This window comes from Dermacentor andersoni, chromosome 11 (genome assembly GCF_023375885.2).
Source record: "Dermacentor andersoni chromosome 11, qqDerAnde1_hic_scaffold, whole genome shotgun sequence".
NCBI classification, from domain to species: domain Eukaryota; kingdom Metazoa; phylum Arthropoda; class Arachnida; order Ixodida; family Ixodidae; genus Dermacentor; species Dermacentor andersoni.
Window position 1 is genome coordinate 107,711,154 of NC_092824.1, and position 21,985 is coordinate 107,733,138.

The 21,985-nt window shown below is 42.5% G+C and overlaps 1 protein-coding gene and 1 long non-coding RNA gene across 6 annotated transcripts in view; one reads left to right on the forward strand and one right to left on the reverse strand.

Moving 5' to 3' along the window:
• The window catches only part of LOC126539408 (pancreatic triacylglycerol lipase-like), a 50,602-nt gene extending 30,465 nt beyond the window's left edge, over positions 1 to 20,137 (reverse strand). For 2 of the 4 annotated variants that reach the window (XM_055075362.1, XM_050186232.2), the window contains exon 1: positions 916 to 1,329. Coding sequence is in view for 1 of the 4 variants with exons in the window: in XM_055075361.2 (XP_054931336.1) it covers positions 916 to 995; positions 1,240 to 1,274 (115 nt within the window). In the remaining 3 variants the exon portion in view is untranslated. Of the gene's footprint in view, positions 1 to 915; positions 1,330 to 19,881 lie in introns of those variants that run through there. The other 2 variants (XM_055075361.2, XM_055075360.2) reach the window with 2 other exon arrangements.
• Positions 2,926 to 12,437, forward strand: LOC126539415 (uncharacterized). 2 transcript variants are annotated; one of them, XR_011891079.1, is made up of 4 exons: positions 2,926 to 3,171; positions 3,797 to 3,988; positions 5,053 to 5,142; positions 8,869 to 12,437. It is a non-coding gene; the product is annotated as an uncharacterized lncRNA (long non-coding RNA). The 2 variants fall into 2 exon arrangements; XR_008614232.2 differs by lacking the exon at positions 5,053 to 5,142 and having other exon boundaries at positions 2,927 to 3,171.
• Positions 20,138 to 21,985: the final 1,848 nt, after the last annotated feature.

Here is a 21,985-nt window from a genome sequence, read left to right on the forward strand (position 1 = left end):
ATTGGCTACCTCCTTCTCTTCAAAGATATAAGAAACTTTGTACTGTGTATATATTTAAATACAATTGTGTATGTGCACGATGTTTACAGTGGAAATTTAAAACAACGTTGAAGCGAAAAAATACGGATGAGGCAGCCGCCGCTGGCGCTTGTTCTATTTATTGTCAGGATTTGCAGAAATAAAGCGAAGTATGATCGAATTAAAATCCGTGCACGAACAGTGATGCAGTAAACTATTAGCCACAATAAAATTTTAAGTGTAAATGTCGAGGCAAGTCAAAAGAAGCCTTGAGAGATATTTCGAACGCGGCTGTGGTGATTTAAGCGCTTGTCTCGCGCACCTAGCAGGCCCCGTATGAAAGATCGTAACGGTCAGTCGGGTACTGTTCCTTAATTATACACAAGCGCGCAGGCGCCTCAGGATGCCTACAAATCTGTACCACGTATACAGTCGATCAGTGTTTCACTAAAGCCTTGACAAGCGTACGTCTATATCAGTGTTTCTGTACAGCTTTGAGAAGGCTCTATATACGGCTATGCACTGCATGGCGGCATGGCGACACGCATTTTTCGTACTTTAACATACAGCTAGGATACGAACAGTGCTTTAATTCATCGAAACGTCGGCGCGGCGTAACGCTTTGCTATGCTGTACAGCTAATAAGTACGGCTAATAAAATGCTTAGCAACGTTCGGTTTTCTTACTTTCACATGCAAACAGTTCAATTCATAAACTGTTTCTGCTCCCGCGCGAGTCTCCTGAAGTGTGTGGTATGCTCAACGACACTAACGAAGAATGAATTAGCAATGCTTTGCCACTAAAGTCATCCAAGAACACACCTCATTTACAAACGAATCCCCCTGTAATTATCTGATTTTATTATACTGCCGTCGCAACAAAACGCTACAAACTCACCTCGCGGACACGGTTTCGCCGCGGCCGCGCCGGCCACGCATTCTGACGAATGTAGCAAAGAACGTTCACCCTCGTAGCAACTACATGGAATAAAGAACCAACGCAGAAGGAGCCGTTAAATTCAATCCTGAGGTTTTCGTCTTGCTGCCGTGCGCGAAACGAAAAGTGCCAGTAAATAGTACATTTAAACGACAATAGCAAGACGTGCAATCCACAAACCCGTATTCTGAACGCGAAAGCAAGTTTAATTCTTGAAACCGAAGCTACTAAGGTTGTCGATTAGGACCGTGCGATTAGTAGCAAAAAAAAAATATTGATAAACACCTTATTTCTTCGCCAAATGGTAACGCTACCATCATCAATCCCGCGTTCTTGACCCGGAAGAGCGTTCAGTTCTTGAAAAAAACCGCAAAGTGTGACCATAGAATAAAGAACAACTTGTGTGACGATTAGGACCGCGTCGTTTTGTAGAAAAAAAAAGTATCGAAAAACACTTCATTTCTACGCTAAAAGGTAGCGCCACAATCATCAAGCCCGTGTTCTTGACCCGAAAGAGCGTTCAGTTCTTGTACAAACCACGGAGTATTACAATTAGGACCGCGCCGTTTTGTAGGAAAGAAGTAGTGACAAAAACTTCATTCCTTCGACAAAAGGTAGCGCCACAATCATCAAACCCGTGTTTTTGACCCGAAAGAGTGTTCAGTTCTTCAAGAACCACTGAGGGTGATGATTAGGACAGCGCTGTTTTGTTTCCAAAACGCATTAAAAAACACTTCATTTCTGCGCCAAAAGGTAGCGTCACAATCATCAAACCCATGTTCTTAACCCGAAAGAGTGTTCAGTTCATGAAGAAACCACTGAGTGTGACAATTAGGACCGCGTCATTCTGTAGAAAAAAAACTATTGAAAAACACTTTATTTCTGCGCCAAAAGGTAGCGCCACAATCATCAAACCCGTGTTCTTGACCCGAAAGAGTGTTCAGTTCTTCAAGAACCACTGAGGGTGATGATTAGGACAGCGCTGTTTTGTTTTCAAAACGTTTCGAAAAACACTTCATATCTGTGCCAAAAGGTAGCGCCACAATCATCAAACCCGTGTTCTTAACCCGAAAGAGTGTTCAGTTCATGAAGAAACCACAGAGTGTGACGGTTAGGACCGCGTCGTTCTGTAGAAAGAAAACTATTGAAAAACACTTCATCTCTGGGCCAAAAGGTAGCGCAACAATCATCAAACCCGCGTTCTTGACCCGAAAGAGTGTTCAGTTCTTCAAGAACCACTGAGGGTGATGACTAGGACAGCGCTGTTTTGTTTCCAAAACGTATTGAAAAACACTTCATTTCTGCGCTAAAAGGTAGCGCCACAGACATCAAACCCGTGTTCTTGACCCGAAAGAGCGTTCAGTTCTTGAACAAACCACTGAGTGTTACGATTAGGACCGCGTCGTTTTGTAGAAAAAAAGTATTGAAAAACACTTCATTTCTGCGCCAAAAGGTAGCGCCACAATCATAAAACCCGTGTTCTTAACCCGAAAGAGTGTTCAGTTCATGAATTACCACTGAGTGTGACGTTAGGACCGCGTCGTTCTGCAGAAAAAAAAAATTGAAAAACACTTCATTTCTGCACCACAAGGTAGCGCTACAAGCATCAAACCCGCATCCTTGACCCGAAGGAGCGTTTTGTTCTTCAAGAACCACTGAGTGTCATGATTAGGACAGCGCCGCATTGTTTCTAAAACGTGTTGACAAACACATCATTGCTGCGCCAAAAGGTGGCGCCACAATCTTCAAACGCGTGTTTTTGACCCGGAAGAGCGTTCAGTTCTTGAAACAAAGGAAGTGTGATGGTTGGGACCGTGCAATAACTTTTGCATATGTGGTTCTATATCTTCAACCTACATAACAATAAAGCAAAGTGATGCAATTATGTTTATAAATAAAATGTGTTTTTGGCATTTTCTTTTTTGGTGGCTATGTCTTTATTTGGTCGCTTCATTTGTTGTGCCCCACCCCCTCAACGGGCGGCGCTTTCGCTCTCATCGCTTCTGCTGCCATTCTCTTCGTCTGCTCCTGACGCTTTCCGTGGACGTGCGCGTTTTCTCGTTTGCTTTGTAGTTGAAAACTTTCTGTGCCTGCAAATGTTCCAGCCATGTCGGAAAAATTGAGGAAACGGCGCAAGACGTGATGCGCGGCTGTATGGCGTGGCCACTCGATGATGAACAGCAGGGCGAAATATTTCCGTTTCCCAGCGGACGAAAGGTAGGCACACTTTTTCTGCAGTCGCTACTAAAAAAGAAGCGCGAAGCTTATCAGAACAGTTTTAGGACAAAACAAAAGATCTTCCACAGTTGTTTTCAAGTGAATATATATATATTTTTTCGTTTGGTGCGGCGCATTTCTCTGTGGTGTTGTAAGAAACTGAAACTACTTGTTGACCGTTGCACATGGGCCCAATGATGCTAGCTGACACGTAGGCGGAAATTTCGCTTCGGTATATGTTCGCGGTTGCTCTGCATTTTTTACACGAGTAGAATACTTACAATTTATATTTGCCGATGGTAGTTGAATGCTTGCTGCACAAAGCGGTTACGGTGAGAGCATCCCGGTGACCAATTTTTTGTGACATTTCCAGATTTGAATGGTCATGAACACGGCAGAAGCAAAAAAAAAAAAAAAAAACCATTACGAGCAGTCAGTTTGCTTTTTGAATTACAAGAAGTTCGGGTTAGTTATGCGACGGAATAAATTCGCTTCACTTTTCAACCTGCGCCTAGAGGGACAGAATTTTTTCGTCGCTTGAATCATATTAATTACTCTCAACTTTGGCTTCACATTTATAGGTGTTCTTTAATCATGAACAAGTGGTATTTTGCCTGTTTTTCAGATGTGACATATGGCGAAATTACGCCAAATGGGGAGTCCTGGCGATGCTGAGATGTACCATGGCCAGCTGCCGCCTCTGCTTGATCGGGCCACTTCACAGAAAATCAGGGTCCTCGCCGACCCTGCCATACGAGGCTGTTGTGGTAGGCTATGCCGACTGTTGGAGTGGGAGAGCGGTCCCTGATCGATGAAGGTAAGGAAAACAAGTTATTAATGGTTGCAAATCTGACCTTCTGCAGTGTAGTTCACCATTTTTGTGCAGAAACCACTTGACAGGGCACAGCGCAATCCATGAGCACGGCGAGTTAGCTCTGTCTTTTCCAGGCCGTCTGCTACGACGACGGGTACCATGGGTGACCTTACGCAGCGAAATTTGCTCCACATGCTGCAAGAAAGCGCGTGCTTATCGGTTTCTCTTTATCGTTTGCTCGTCTGAGGTGCGCGATGTATAGGCTAAGCGAAAGAGCCGAACAGTTTTCGCTTACAATGAGCGAATTCACGTTCGTGAAAAGTCGCGCCGCGCTTGGCGCTACAGCATACAATACGGCGAAGACGGTTCTTGCCGCGCGCTTTCGTGTTCTCCTTAAGCTTGGTTTGCCGCTTTGTAGCAGAAATTCTTCGGGAGCAAAAAATTACAATGCTCACTTGTCCAGCAGCCTTAAACTATTAAAAGCTATAGTTTTCCTCGTACGGGTATTTTGCAGAAAAAGTGAAGCCAAAGTAAATAAAACGCTCAATTAGCTAATTCCTAACAAGATGAATCAAAAACTATCATCGATCAAGAAAACTAGCTCTAAAATACTGATGCCTAGTATTCGCAGCCAGCTATTGAGAAACCATGGCAATGCTTAACATGTTACATGAATATATAAAGCAGCACTAAAGCTTGCAACTTTGCTTATTAAATTTCGGAGGCATATTTCTGCTTAAAATCCTGCAACCAAATTTAATCAAAACTGACCTGCATGGATTAAAAGTGCTATTTTACTGAAACAGTTGTTTCTTTGTCACATGCACTAGAAATTTGATAATAAACAGGCTTTTCATATTGTGTTTCCATAAATTGAAGCGATGTCACACTGCAAGCATTCGTTGCTGATGGAATTTGCTTTACAGTGGACCATGACACTCGGGCATAGAAAGGACCCTTCGCTTGTCCTATGCGCCTGTCTCGTGTTCCTTTACACAGTGTGCAACTCGGCGAAAATTTGCCAACTAGCCTAGCGAGAGGTTCTGGTGATGTGTCTGTCTTTACAGGTTCTAAACCGCCTCAGCGAAGCCAAAAGGGAAAATATACTCGCCACAGACTGCAGGCGTCATCCACCGACTGAGGAATGATACACAAAGGTATCGAAAGTCAGCGAAGTTAAAGAGCTGCTGAAAGATTACCATGAGAGAAGCATTAGAGAAGTTTATTTATCGTGAGCCCAAAGTCTACCAACTCTTGCAGTGCCAGGTGACACTCCATTATCGCAGAAGGAAAGGAAGAACATGGAGAAATGTTTTCTAGAGCGCATTGGTGCGGTTGTGCTATACTTTTACGGTGTAACGATAAGCTAAATAGCAGTCTACTGTAAGAAATCTCTTGCTGTAACAAGTGTCACATCGACTTACTGCAGCAGTTCCGCTATGCGTAGCTTACACTGTGCATAGATGACATCAATCCGGATCTTAGAAAACAGCATGAGAGAAAGTTCGCAGCAAAAAGAAAGCTCCAGGAGCTTGAAAGTTATGAAACAGTTTCTTACTGATGTTTTATTCTCTTTGTAATTCCAATACGTAGTTCTGAAGGTGGTCTCCTGGTTAGACTATCTTTACAAATATTTTGGCGTATTTCAAAATTTACATAACGTCGTGCAGCGTATTCATTGTGCAGACAATCGTTGCTCCCACACCTGCACCCGCCTCTTTAAAGATTATTACATAGCTACCATACATGGATTTTGGAATGCTGGAATCTTCTCGACCTTGCTTCAGTAAAGTAGTGCAAGAACTAATGTTGCTCGACACTCTTCACTTCAGTGGTTTCATTAATATGGCAAAAGTGGGAAGGGGCGGTTTGAAGCAAAGAAAGCATGCTGTGCCAGAAATGAGTGTTCTAGAAAAGTTCAACTGCCTTGACCTCCTTATTGTGTCGACACCGAAATTCCCATGATGGATGACCCCCAGCCAATCATGAAACTCGTAACGCAGCTCTAAGACCTGTTCTGTGCTTCAAACAAGTCTCGCGAAACTGTGCCTATAGGCTCTATTAAAGAAAGCGCATAATGTACATTAAGTGTATTAGAGGAAGGTCTTGAAAAGCATTCTATAAAGATAATTGTTCTGAGCAGGTCGCTCTGATGCATTGAATGCAGAAGATTTGCAATGCTTTTAAAAGATATTTCTCAATGTCCCAAAGCTACGCGTTCAATAATACCGTTGTGCATCACTCTGTCCTTGCCCAACCTCTACTGCCAATCAACCACCGATTGACACATGCTTCTCCTGCATTTACTGTTTCTTAACAAAAAATCTTGGTGCTGTTTGTTGTTATTGTCTTAGAACTGCTCCACTTATGCCTAGATGATGATAGAACAAACGAAGTGCATTAGAAACTTTAAGAAACACCTGCAATATGCTTGCTAGGAATTTCATATTGATACCTAGTTTGCAATGTTACTGATTGAATGAAGCTCTGGTGGTCTTACATGTTGTATTGCGAAACAAAACCACACATGAAAAAGAAAACAAGACATTTTTAATATAACTTGCTGAATATTTATTGGTACATTAGTCCAATGAGAGCTATGCAGGAAATTGAATAGGTATAGCATACCTTTTGGACTAGCAAGTATACCATTTGTATGGAACAAAAAAAGGAAACTTTTTACTGGCATGCGAAAATGTGAATCTGCTGCTCTTGATAATCTTCTTATTCACACATAACTGTTGTAACAAGAATTGCTTTGGTAGGGTTGTGTTGTGCACAGCAAACAAACATGGCCTCTGTAGCAATTTTCTGTTTATGAGAAATTGTAGGAAGCTGTCTTGTGTATGTATGATTGTAGTACAGAATGTGTGCATTTGTACTGACTAACGAGATACTCAGCTCACACAATTGTGTTATGTATTGAATCCCTTGCTGTGCGATAGGTTGCTAACAAAAGCAGTTAATAAACCAGTTTTCTGCCTACTTATGTTTTGTCGATACAACATAGCTGCGTGGCGTGGCATGTTGGCTGGTGCATCTTGAACAGAAAAAAGATAAATGTTCACACACATGCGGTGCACGTGTGTTGTGAGTAAAAAAAATAAAAATAGAAGGCAAATGTTGTTGAAAACATGATCTGAATGCAGGAAACAATCTGAAAAAATAAATGCCAGCGGTGTTGGTTTCCGTTGGCGCCTGCGAAGGAAGTCGTGTGCTCATTGAGTGCATAGCACACAACAAGCGGGATGGCATTTTGCACTGGCGCATCAACAAAACGATTGCCATTGAAGCACGCATTTTTCTTTTTTTTCCTCTGGGAGCTTGCCCTACCAATCAGCAGCTGTGAAATTGGTACTTGTGACACCATTCCCGTTTACCCTGGGGGGAAGGGGTATACCAACTGACATAGCCGCACTTTTGCTCCTTGAATATCTGACCTTGCCTGGGTACGTGGTGGAGAGAGAGACAGAGAGAGAAAGCTATTTGGTCCATTAAGGGTTTAGCGTTCGGTCTTCGTCTTCATCGCTGCAGACGCTTGACCTTCTTAGCAGGGTTGGGCCCCTATTCAAGGGCTCCACTGAGCCGCGCTGCTTCGCTTGCGTGCTGCACCATTGCCCTTTCGGCGGCGAGCTCGCAGCTGGTGAGCCGGCTCTCCCACTGCTCTGCACTCGGGGTTTTGTGTTGGTGAAATGTGTAGTTACGTTTACTCTCCCAGGTTATATGGTAAAGCGTGTAGGTTGCCCCGCACCACGGACAAGTGTTCCGAAATTGTGTAGGATACATCTTGCTTAGTATATGTAAGTTAGAGAAGGTTTCCGTTTGCAGCCTCCGCCAACTAGCTGCTTCTTGCTGTGTTAAGGCTTTGTGTGGCGGGGAGTATCTAATTCTGTTGCCTCTGTGGTAGTTCAGTAACTCTGAATAGCCGATCTCCACGGTGAAGTGCTGTGCCAGGGCATGTGGAGAACTTTCTTTGCTCATTTTGTATGTGTTTGTCCCTAGGCTAGTCGGTATGTGTGTTTGTGTTGATGGCGGTGTCCATCAATTTTCCTCTGGTTGCTTCTAGGATGTCATAGTGGAGTGGCGTGGACGATTTTTGTTAGTTGGTCCATGACCTACGGCGGAGGCGAGTATGATATGTTCCTCTGTCACACTGGTATTTTCCATTCTCATCAATTTTTACAACCGTCGAACACTTGGAGAGCGCTCCGTTATGCTTAATTAGCAGTTATTTAACCTTCAAACTGCTACTCACATGTAGTGTGGTATCTGTTTTCAAGGTTTCTAGTGTCCTTGTTCCACGAACTAGCCCATCAATTCATGTTCAGCCAATTATTCAAAGGATATAGCGAGTTCTGTAGGTGTTGGTCAATGTCATATTAAGCGAGAGAAATTCTTCAGACAAATCCAGCATGTGGACACACATTTTGCAGCGGTGTCATAGTATATTTGTAGGAGGCGGATCATCTGTTACCACAGGCAGCATACGCTAACACGATGTACCATATACAGCATGATGACTTCCGGTATATCATACCTGCTCGGATCTAGCTGTGTGTTTCAGTACATTCACAGATTATGGCCCTTCTGAAGGTGATACTAAGGTGTCTGTGTTGCTGAAGGTTCTACATTGCTTATCCATGGTTGCCACTTTCACTAAGAAAGGTGGTGTTTGTTGCCGTTATAGACTGTCTCCTGGAATATGAAGCCCAGTCATCAACTCAGATACTGTGAGGCGAAGCTGACAGCAAGGAACCACCATCATCCAGTGCTTGAGCTTTCTTCTCTGTGATATCGGATAGAAAACACATACACTTTCAAGAGCGTTTCGTTGACCTTTACACCTCTTTGTTGAATATATATATAAAGCTTTATTTATGCAGGTATCCATGCTCCTGTTAGAAACTGCAGTTCAGTGGTGACCCTATGAAGCTGGATCCGGCCTTATGGAAACACAACCGGCTCATGAGTAACAAAGTAGGAGCTGAAGAAAACACTCTAATGCTGGCATTACACCTCACTGTTAGTGCATAATTTGTGGTTAGCCAGCGACAATGGCATTGCACTAAACATTCAGACTATGGCTTAATATGTAGCGCTTATGTGGTGAATAAGAGAGCAAAATGTGAGCCCGATGTTTTGAGATGAGCACTGCTTACATATGTGTAGTGCAATCGTGTTTATTACTTCTGTAACGGCAGTGCACTCACTTTCTTAAATCTAATGCTTACGCTCCATTGGCGAAGCATCGATTTCAATAGCAAACTAGTAGACAGCTATACGAAGTAAGGGTAGCTGCTTTATCGACTGCAGATATACCTGTAAATGTTCGTTTACTAACTAAAATAAGAAGCATGATGTCATGCGGGCACAAGCAAACATGAACACATCGCACTCGATGACCGCAAGAACTCGCTATCAGAAAATTGTAGTTAAGAAGCACGGCAGCAGCAGCGAGCGAATTCACGTTCGTGTTGCCTCTCGCTTAAACGTGAGTTAAGTGGCGAAAACACAGCGCACACAAAGCTATCAGCACGCACTCTGTTCCCATCACAGATTTCTTTTCAATATAGGGCCTGCACAGCTACGTCATACCCAGTAGCCGCCGGAGTAGAACGCAGCCTCTCCCCAGTGCCTTGTGCGCGACGGAAAATGGTGCGCTTCCTCCCCACTTTCCTTCCTTGCATGCCCAAAATTGAGCCGCCATTGTCGGCCCACTCATGCACGCTTTCACTCTCACATACAGCATGTGGCATGAGGTGACCATTTTATCGCCCCTGAAATTTATACGGAACATCACGGCGACGCTGACGGCTGAACTGCTTATGGTGTATCGATGTAATTGCTATCGCAATAAAAACAGCTTGGAATAGTTTTACCTTATACCAGCCCAGTGTCGATCGTGGCTCTCTGGGCCTGCAGTGACATATGGTCACCCAGAAATTATGTTACTACATTGATTCGACTGCATAATTTGAGAACATTTTCCGCTATCATCATGAGCATTGGCATGAGAATATATAGTTGGATCGTAGTGCAACCGATGTTTTCGGCTTTATAGGAAAGCATGCGCCATGCCGCCACTATACCCACTCTTCCATATTCTGGTACACTATAGCTACAATGTGCGCTTCTACTACATGCTTCGTGCTGGTTTATTGTGTTTCATCGTGGTTTCAAAGTGTGCTGCCTTATTCCATACTCTATTATTCTACCGAAATTCAGATCGGCCTGCTCCAAACTGCTTCAAAATGAAATTTTATCAGCTCCAAAATGAAATTTAGTCTGCTTCATACTGCTCCAAAGCACAATGTTAGTTGTTCCCAAAATTGCTCCAAAATAGCTTTGGGCAGTCCCACCACTGTAATACCAAAACCAGCAAAAGCCAAAACATCCAAAATCTACGACCTATATCACTCATTTCATGCATAGGAAAACTTTTCGAGAAGGTAGTCCAAACATTCCTTAGCAGGCATATAGAAGATTGAGGAGTTTTTCCACACCATGTTCGGCTTTTGACCGCACATTTCAGCATAAAGTGTCTTCCTACTCTTAAAAGAGAAGGCACTCAACCCACCAAAAGGAGGTGAGAATAGTATATTCCTAGCACTAAACATCAAAAGAGCTTTCGATACCATCTCCCATCTCACTACTCTCGAGGAACTTGAGAAAACTGGATGTGAAGAATGAAGGTACAATTACATAAGATCTTTCTTATAGAACAAAATGGCAACAATAGGTATACAGGCAATGAGATCCACGCACATCACACTGACCAACAAAGGAACTCCGCAAGGCACCATCCTATCCCCCCTTCTCTTCAATATAAGAATGCAGACATTGGCACCAGCTCTCAGGGAGGACCAAGAACTGGGGCTCACCATATATGCAGACGATATCCCGCTATGGGCAGCGAGAGGCTCATACGGGGAAAAACAGGATACACTGCAGAAGGTGACTGAGAAAGTGGAACACTTTATTCGAGAGGCAACGGCAGGGTATCACACATGCTAGAAACATTAAAACAAATCACAACAAATGTGGCACAAATTATCCACAGAATTGCAGAACAACAAAGAGGCTTTAAAGAAACAAAGATGGTCAGACTCGTGCAAGTATTTGTTATAAGCAAGGTGATCTACAGACTCCCCTTTCAAAAACTAAATAAGTTCGAATTTACCAAAGGGCAGCGTATAAGGCTGCCCTACGGTTACCGAAAAACATGAGCACTGGCAGATTGTAGCCTCTTGGTATTTCCAAAACTTATGAAGAACATTCCATGGCGGTGCTCATGGCAGAGAGAGAACACCTAAATTCAACTGAACAAGGAAGGACCGTGTTGCAATAGTTAGATATCCCCTGACAGCACAGTACACCACGGAAAAAAAAGTTTTGATACCCTGACAAACAAGATAGAAAATTCTAGTTTTACCAATACCAAAGAATATGAGCATGGAATACCACCAAATAAGAAGAAAAGCGCGATCAAAGGCTTTACAAAACAAATATAGAAGAAATTCAGACATGTACTGCACGGACGCCTGTAGAGTGGCAACAGACGAATTCGCAATAGTGCCTCTCAATCAATCCACAGCGATAACGGCCTCCAGTGGACCCCTTCAACCTGCACCGTGGAGGCAGCAGCCATAGCATTGACCCTTCAAGATCCAGAGGCAAAAAAACAATCTGCGTTGGTCATGACGGACTCACAGGCAGCATCCCATTCATTCCTGATGAGTACCATCCCCCACAAAATCCACAGAATGCTAGGCACTGCCCTAGAATTGCACCACGTGATAATGTGGTGCACGGTGCACTCTGAACATGAGGGAAATGAGAGGGTGTACCGATCTGTTCGAGGAATAGGCATCCGAACACCAGGTCGGTCCTTTCGAAGACCCTCCCATCCACCCGCACAACATCCTCAAAAACCAATGAGACAATACAGCCGCCCACCCGCCGACTTTATAGAAGAACAGGCCAGGGACTGGTGCTGTATACAGACTAACACATACCCACACCTTCAAATAGTCAGTTAAATGAAAGCAGCCAACTCTTGCCCACGTAATGTGGATGTGCAACCTACGGCCTCCAAATTCCAATTTGCCCCTTGCAATGCAAGTACAAAGTAACAGGTAGTGGGAGGTTCGACTTGCTAGTGAAAATCTAGAGCCACAGAGCTCCTCTCGGTCAAGCCCAGTGGGGCCCTGGACTGAGGGACCCACCCACCTCCCAAAACTACCCGGAGGAATAAAGTTTAAGTTACTACTAGTCTTTGACACAGTCTGTGGGGTTCCTATTTTTGATGTGGCAAGGTTTTGTCTCTCTTCTTTGATGTACCAGGAAGTGGCCATCATGCGGGTACAATTTTTACTATCACTACTGCTGTTTTTCAATTTGTTCTGTGTATATATACTTGTTCTTTCACGAATAAACTAGTAGTTATGAGTCACTGCTTGCATGCATACCTTACTTAATTCTCATCTCATTTACTGTCGTTCTGTCTGCAACGAACATTCACCAAATGCCCATGTTTCCATGTTGCAGCATTGCCTCCTAATGTAAAAAGCTGTTTTGCCAATTTAAGTGAAGCAACCATGCCACCTAATCCAGCTGTAGCATGATTGTGCACACAATGCTTGGTACATCTTTCAGCAGGCCAGAGCCAGTTACTTTGAATAAAACAGCAGAAATGAAAGGACGGGGAAAGACAAAATGAAGCACTGGCTTCAAACTATTTGCTGTTGCCAACTAGTGGACTTATTCTCATACCTGCATTGCTTTGTTACATGCCAGCCAATCATAATTTTCTCTCCTGAGCATGTAGACTTTCTTCTCTTGCAACTACGCCATCTTTTAAGCCTCATGAGTTTTTAACAGCAAGGCTGTTGAGGGGATTTGAGGGTAGTGAAGGCCAACAGCATGTGGCGGCATGCCCGGTATTGAATATAAATTAAAGAACCACCAATCCAGCTCACATCAGAATCCTTGAATTTCCTTTGAAACGTACTTCTGAAGAGTTATAGAAAAAAAGTTACCTTGCATGTGCTTCACTTCAACAGACTTATCTGAGCATTTATCTTGGCTACTTTCTCATGTCCTATTTAACCAGCTCCCCATTTGGTGGTCAGATAGGAGGGACTTAAATCGACAAATATATGGCACATGTCACGGATAGGCCTTTCTGCTAAAATCAATTTTAGTTTTGGCAGCATAATAAGCACCTCACTGTTTTGTGTCCATGCACAACTAGCACCTCGTCTGCGTTGGCTTCGGCGTTCATAGGTCTGCAGAGTATCTCTTGCTGCTAATTTAGGGGGCCTCAGCCCATAATTGCCAGCCCTCCCAAGGGTCCTGCGAGGATGGCATCTAGACCTCTGCTGCTGTTTCCCCTTCTTTAAACTCAATTTGCCAGAAGGTACCACGTCTATTCATGAAATCACAGATAGAATTGAAGAAATTATTGGTAAGGAAAGGGCTCAGGTTTTTACGATTTTTAAGGCAAAACACAGGTATCGGTACAAAGCTAGAATATACTGAAGCATATGAAAAGGATCAGGTATAGTGAAGGGATTGCACTAGATATAGCGAAGCATTTGCAAAGTATTGGGTACACTGCTAACAGTTGCAAGACAAGATATTTAGAACTTCCAAAAGGTGTGAGAACTCTTTTGTAAGTTTCGATGTCATTGATGTACAAGCTGTTAAGATTGGCATACAACTGAGATTACTATATTTTTTTGTGCAAGGGTTGTGAAACCTTGAGGTATGGAGCTGTTCATTGTGCACCTTTAATTTATTTAGACATGTGTGTTTATTTAGCCTGCTCAACTCTAAAATATCTTATCCTCCGAACAGCACATTCAGGCATGCCTTATGTCACTGGCTGCACTTACCCTTGCAAGTTTATTTAGTTGTGTGCATCACAGGCATGCCGGTGCCTAGCCGCCAACATAACTTCCACCCCCTCCTTTCTTTTCTTCTAAGGCAGATAGGGACTGAGATGCGCTTTGACGAAGGAACATGGCATGGATATATTTTTTTTTTTCATTTATTTACCCTAATGGCCCAGAATAGGGCATTACATAGGGGGGATAACTACAAGAAACTACAAAAGGGTGTTATAAGCATGAAGATCAAAACACAAAATAAAGAACATAACTGCTATCAGCATTAAGAAGATACAGTGCATCGAGTAGTAGTATGGCATAATGATTATATAATGCAACAACAGAAGATCGAACTACAACACTATTTAGAATAATGCAACAAATACTTGGTTAAAACACGTTGGCGGGCCAGTTGGTTAGAATCCATAGTAGTGTGTATAAGCGCGACTGGACGAGGACGAAGAAAGAAACAGATGCACAGACACAGCGCTTCTGTGTATCTGTTTCTTTCTTCATCCTTGTCCAGTTGCGCTTATATATACTCACTACCATGACAACAAATATGTGACAGTGATCAAAGGTAGTAGGGCGCTCAAGTAGGATAACATGGTAGTTTAGAAAAGATAAGCTGGAATTGCAGGCTTGCTCATTAAGATAGATTAGTAAAGCTGATTGGAAAAAAGATAATTCCTCCATGTTCACAATGAATGGCGGGAGGGCATTTCACTGATTCATTGACAAGACTAAAGGTGAGTGTAAATATTCCTAGTCCGCGCGACGGGTGGGTATACCTTGAATTCGTGGTCAATACGGGCGGAGATGTGGGCTGCTGGATGAATGAATTTGTGTGAAAAGGCACTGTCACTGTAATAAACACCGAAAAAAGAATAATCGTGAATATTTTTTACGTATTACGAGAGGTAAAATGCCAAGGGTTCTTTTTATGGATGACACACTGTGATAACGAGAATATGAAGTCGAGATAAATCTAGCGGCTTTACTTTGAATTGCTTCCAGCATGTCAGTAACGTAAGCTTGATTTGGATGCCATATGTTAGAAGCATATTCTAATGATGGTTTAATGCACGAAATTAATGCCTGAAGTTTGGTTTCGGAATGAGCAATGCGTAAGTGGTGTTTTAGAATGCCAAGCTTTATAAAGGCTTTGATATTGGTTAGTTCTATATGATCATTCCATATTAGACTGCAAGTGAACAGAACTCCTAATTATTCAATCGACGAAACTGTTTCAACTATAGAATTATTAATTAGGTACTCATTAGGCAAGATGTTGAGACTGGAATCACATTTACCGTGTTTAGGTTTCCTGATGTTAATCTTCATCTACCATTTTCTGCACCATTCTGAAAGAGTTGTTAAGTTGTATTGCAGGGTTAAAGTGTCATTTTGGTTTCGTATTTCTTTATATATTACGCAGTCATCAGCAAAAGGATGTATGGAAGACTGAATGTTAGTCTATATATTGTTTATGCTGATTAAAAATAACAGTGGTCCCAAAACTTGTCTTTGTGGGACTCCAGACTAGACATGCTTGTGGTGAGATACGTAATGATCGCTTTTAACACTCCGAAGTCTGTTGGTTAAAAAGCCCTCAATCCAGATAAATGTTTTTTCATCTAGCTGTAGGCTAATTAGTTTTGTGAGTAGACGTTGGTGAGGGATGCGATCGGATGCTTTAGGAAAATCAGTAAATATTGCATCGATGAAAAATTACACATTGATGGAGTTCAGTAAATCAGTTACTAGCTCAAACAACTGGGTGTTACAGGATCGGTTTTTCTGAATGCCGTGTTGGTTTTCAAAAAGCAATTTATTAGATTCAATGTGAGACATTATTTCACTGTATATGATGTGCTCAAGTAGTGTACAGCAAATAGACATAAGAGAAGTGGGACGGTAACTGTTAGCGAAGTATTTGTCTCCAGATTTAAAGCAAGGAATTACATGTGCAATTTTCCAGTCATCTGGAAGAATAGCAGTGTCCAGTGACTGTTGAAAGATTAGCGATAAAAGGTAACATGAATTATCTGATGTTAGCTACAGAAGTTTTGTGCTGATACCATCCGGCCCAGGGCAAGTTTTGCATGGAAGCCTCTCTATTGTGTGTGCTAGCCTGTTTCTGTTATTGAGATAGCTGGAAATTCTTGGCCATTATCACCTAATAATTTTATTGCAAGGAGGGCACGCTGATGGAATATTATGTCCTTTGTGGATTCATTCAGTTCTATGCATCTACACTTGTTTTAATCCACAGGATTAAAGTTACATTGAAACAATTTCGAAGGTTGTGTACAAATGCATCAAGTTGGTACAACAGGCTTTATCGTCAAGAGACAGACTTAAGTGCTGTGCGTAAAGTGGATACTTTATTATTGTGTTTTGAACATCTGCATTGTTAGAGATCACAGCATCACCATTTCCTGTGTTTTCTTCAGCTGCCTTCGCTCACCTTAGTTAGAATGGGTAAGTGATGTCATTCAAGTGAGCAATCCGCTTGGCTCCCCACACAATGTCATCAGGAATGCTTCAAACAAGCAGCCCTATTAAGCTTATATTTAATAGCGTACTTATACACATACTAATTTGCTAGGTTGGAAAAATAAATACAGCAATAAATAAGCTTCAGTTGTCTACACATGTGCGTTTGCACATGCATGTGAGAAAAGAAGGCAAATAATAAATTTCTTTAGAAAGGCTGGCTCTGTTATAGAAGTGTGAAGCAGCAGGTGAGGGGGACAAAGAATGCGACAAAGGTTAATAATAGTACAGTAGTGCTAGCAGCTTGTGGGATGTGGAGGGGTTCTCACATGAAAAGCAGGTGAGGCTGCCATCACCACAGTAATGAGATATGTGTGAGAGAGAGATGCAGGGACACGAAGTTCAAATCAACCGCATGATATGTGTCTAAGAAGGCAGGACATGGCCATGGCCTCAAGGTACAAAACTGGCAGGGGAAAGCCATGGATTGAGAGGAAGGCAAATCTTTTTGTAGGTATTTTATTATATAATTCACTGCCACAAAATGGTTGTGAGAAAGCACTCCAGGTGATTTATTCTCCATGAATAGGCAACACTCATAGGTACAACAAAAACCATTTCAGGGACTGTTTGAGAAAATTTGTCCCTTTGAATAGGGATATGTAGCGTCTGCTCAACTGTTACAAGCATGGTCAAATAGGGAGCTAGGCTTTCAATGCATAAGCTTAAAAAAAATAAGAATGCAGTTTTAGTACATGAGAAAATCTACAAAATGCATAGATGTTAAGTGAGACTAAGTTTGATTTTGAAGCATCAGGAAGAGGTCAGTTTTATGCTGTTGTGAAGTCAGGGGATCCGAGTGGCCGCAAAGGTTCCATGGTTGGTGTCGTGCCAGGTGCCAGAAGAAAGTGAGGTCCAGAGCGGTGTCCAAGAGATGACAAAAGACGGTTTATGTATAAATATACATGAGTCACAAGAAAGGCTCTATGGCCCACTACATGTCAAAGTCAAGCTCGGCTTTTCATCCAGTTCATTTCTCCCTTTCCCTCGTCGAGGGTATTCACTGTTCTTCTTGGCCAATCCCAGTCATCGAACAGTTTTCAAAATCCCGCCTATGACGTCACACCATTCCGCCAGAGTCCGCCTCCTTTGCGCGATCAGCCGCACATATGAGGCAATCACGTGGCAATTTGGGAAACTCAAGTTGACGCAGTTCCCATGGAAGTCTTCCACGTTGGACCGTTTCATCAGTTAGTGGGCTCTCCATGACGCTAAGCTTGTCAGCTCTGGGTTGTCGAACAACCAAAGGTACAAACATAATTGCTTGACCATTAGTCTCAAGCGACGCTGATTTAATCGCCAGTGCCTTGGCCTTGAGAAAATGACGAAGCGTGAATAGCACTCGACAGCGGCACATTTGCCAGTGAAGCACACTTTGTCCTGAGGGGCCGCCAGGCACAACAATGCAAAGACCTTCTGTTTAGTCAACATCATTTAATCTATTGCATCTGTTCAATTGAGCATGTCCGTAACATTTGAAGCAGGCCCTACCTATACCTTTTCAAAGCAACAGACATTGAAATAGTTTTTTTTTATAGATGATCTGGAAGGGTGTGCACATGTGACTGTACTCGCAAGTAATTCATGAAATGGAGAAATTGCCATGCGCTAAACAGTAATATCTAGCAAAAAAAGGAAACTCGTACAAGTTTCCCAAATAAAGAATTCTTCATGAAGATCGGGTGATGCAACTAGCACTCCTCGACCAAGCCAGTGGGGCCCTGGACTAGGGGCTCCACCCACACGCTTTCTGCATTTTTTTTTTCTTTTGAATAAACGTTTTGATATATATATATATATATACACACATTCTAGTCCTGGGTTGGAACTTGGAACCAACACTTTTCTGTGGCGGTCGCTCTACCATCTAAGTAGGAGGCTAACAAATTACAGAGCAAGTCTGAATTAATTGACAACTCGAAGTACAAGCACATACAATATGGCAAATCAGTTCTGCAGAATGCTGCAAGGCGACAGAAGGTTATGTAAGGGAAAATTGTCAACCACTTCAATTGAATAGGAACAAAGCAAGGGCTTCAAAAGCTGCAGGACATAGCAAGTGATCTATCATCCGAGATTGCAAGTTTCCTGCTGCATGTAATGTAATAACAGTTGGCTTGTATGTTAATGACAGCATTGTCTACAGACCAGCGGTGCGATCAGGGGTTGTTGTTCAGAGCATGCATTCATTTGCACTGCACGTGATTGGCCTAGGCTGCGCCGATTTCGGCAGCCACGCGACGTCGGTGCTGCCTAAGCCAATTGCACATGGCACAACTGTATGCCCGCTCCGAACAACAATCCCTGATCGCGCCCCAGGTATCTTACCATATTCAAAGAGGCCGTGAAACACTTTTCTAACTAATCATAGAAAGACACCTTTATTGCGTCGCCTCATGAATCTCCTGCTGCCAAAGGTTTTTGTATCCTTCAAGCACAAGTGAAGTTGGACATGGTTATCAGACTGATAAACGGCTTGCTCTGTCCTTTCATTTATACTAGCAAGCTGGAAGCTACAAAGGGGAGACAACAGGGCGGTGCAATAGAGCGATGCCTCGCCCGAAGGTTGAATGTCACGGTGGCAAGACTGCTCATGGGGGCTGCGCTATCTGTGCTAGGCTTTTCATCTCAGATGCCACATGTAGCAGACGCAGCAACATGCAACTGTTGTGCACAGATTGACTCTGCAAAGATGAACTGGTTTTCCTGTGTTTTTGAGATTGCAGACATTTTCATTTATTTAACTCAAATAAGCAATGACTGTATTACTGAGAATGTTCTCACAATTACGAAATCAGCCTATAGCTGTTGTAGGTGCAGCTGCTTGCAACGACAATGCATGATGACATTGTGGAACAAAGAGCAAGCGATATTTTTCCATTTTTGACCTGAGATTGTAATTTCCCATCTGCATGCAGTGCAATATTTGACTTGTATGTTCTGAGGAGCCCCATTACCAGATTGACAATGCTTTTTTATGTTCAAAAAGCGTTTCAGGGTCCTTTTAAGAAGTGTTTCAGTACCCCTTTAAGCCATAGGCTTATATGCTGACATGTGCATATTACAGAAAAAATGTTGCCAATTACAGTTATCTCACATAACAATGTAATTGATTATAGTTCCTAATTAATGCTCCATGAAAGTAACTGAGGAATTACTCAGAAGTAATCGATTATTTGGAGTCTACTATCCTCTGAAATTTAATAACATTGCACAGATACTCCATTTAAAGCAAGCTGGCTTGGTACACTTAATGTGTCCTCCGCAGCCCTTTGTACATTGCTAATCTTCACTAACAATCGCTTTTGAAAATTTTTAGCAGTCATATTCCCTAGTTTTTGTCATTAAGACATCAGCAGGGACATTGAAAGCTTGCTCTATGTGTGCTCTGGGGAGTAAAGACGATGTAGTAACATACAGACATCTTGCACACAAGATTGTCCTTACTCAGCATCTGGGTCCTCTGTGAAGCGCAGTGTTTTACTGTTGCTAGATCTTGAAGACACTCTTGGTTGGGCCAATGGAAACCACGAACAATTGTCGGTAAGTGACATCCTGGCATTAACGTCCCCAAGTGGCCGCCGCTGTTGAGACACACCAGCACCAGTTTAGTTCACCGGCCAACATTTGGTGGAGCATAAACTCGAAGAAACAAATATTGCACTCCAGGGTTTGCCTGTCTGAACTGGCTGCCGCGTGGCACGATTTCAGATATTCTACTGCAAATTCAGGTCCCCAAAACTGCACCGACTGCTACAGCTTGCCTCACCAATAAAGTAACAAATTACATGTAAAAGATTACTGAAAAAAGTAATTGAATTACAGTGAGTGTTACACAGCAAGATATGTAATCGTTAAATTACAAGATTGCCAAAATGTTTAATAGATAACCATAACTAATTACATGTAATATGTTATGTACAAGTCTGCTTATATGGGAGTGACAAAGTGTCATACTAGTTAGAATATTTCTGTTGGGTAAAAAAAGATGCTTTATACTTTCTGCCGTTGGGCCCCCTACTCATCTCTTACGATTCAGAGTACATTTGTATGGGGGAACTACGGATAAACTTCAGTTTTGAACTTGGCCATCAAATTCAGGCCCTGTCCGTCCTTTCTAGCGCTACCATCAGTTTTAGAGAATGCATCACCAACTAGCCCAGCACCAAGTTTTATTGCTGTAGAAAAGTCCAAAACAAGAGATCACTGTTGCGCTGTATGCCACACCACCTTATACGCTAGCCACTGATATAAAGGAACTATAGTGTAGTTACGATCTGTGAAGCAAGGCAAGCTCGCACTCAGTGGAGCGTTCAGCTGTCCCAAACAGTGCTGCACCATACGTTGCCATGTACACTCACTGGTTTTATTCAGCCAGCGAAGCATGTGCCAGTGCAAGGCAACCCAGAGCTAAAACATAAGCCCAATGTATAGCCTCATTGATTTAAAATTGGATTCATAACTTGTTGCTCTCCACCATAATAGCTGTATGTGAAAACAAATTGTGGAAGCTTTTTTACCATTGACGTAATAGTTCTGCGGAAATCCGCAAGGTAAAGAGAAGTAATTATTAAAGAGAAAATCAGACGTCCACCCGTTCGTAGCAATTGCTACAAAGAAAACTCATATGGGTTCCTCTAAAGAAAAAGCCTCGTAGTTGAAGAAAAATTTGTACTGGTCTGGGACTTGAACCCGGGACTACCGCCTTTACGGGGCAGCCGCTCTACCATCTGAGCTAACCAGGCGGCTAGCAGATGGCAGGGCAAAGTCAAATTTGTCAACAACTCAAAGCAAAGGCAAGAGTTTGACGTAATAGTTCTGTGGAAACCTGCAAGGTGGAGAGAAGTAATTATTAAAGGGAAAATCAGACATCCACCCGTTCGTAGCAATTGCTACAAAGGAAACCCATACGGGTTCCTCGAAAGAAAGAGCCTTGTGGTTTCGGGTTCAAGTCCCGGACCAGGAGAAATTTTTCTTCAACTACGAGGTTTTTTCTTTCGAGGAACCTGTATGGTTTTCCTTTGTAGCAACTGCTACGGACAGGTGGATGTCTTTTTTAAAATTGTATTTTGCAAGGCTAGAAGGAAATTATATGTAATAGACTGCTTAACAGATTCACCTCTTTGTAAGTAACTTACATGCTTGGGAACTACTCTTTTTTGTTATTTTGCATCTTTGCTGGTACAGCTACTGACAATTTCGGGCAATCCTAGTAAAATACACATTTATTCCTCACATTTTGTAGTATACACAATGTGAAAAAAAAAATGTAATTCATGAAAGTTCATAGAGCAAGCAAAGGTGAAAAGAAAGATGTGCAGTTCAGTTTTCTAGCACTGAAAAAGAGCTTTTTGGTGTTTAGGTCTGAGAAGAAGAAAAGGCTCTCACATAGGTTGCTTGGTCTTGCCTGTGGCTTTTTTTTTTTCCTTCTTATGCGGCGTCAGCAATGATACTACAGCAGACGTGACAGCCCATAGAAACTAGCCATTGAGCAATCATTTGCGACTATGAATTCTGCTCACATATGTGGACACTTTCAGAAATTCTAGGG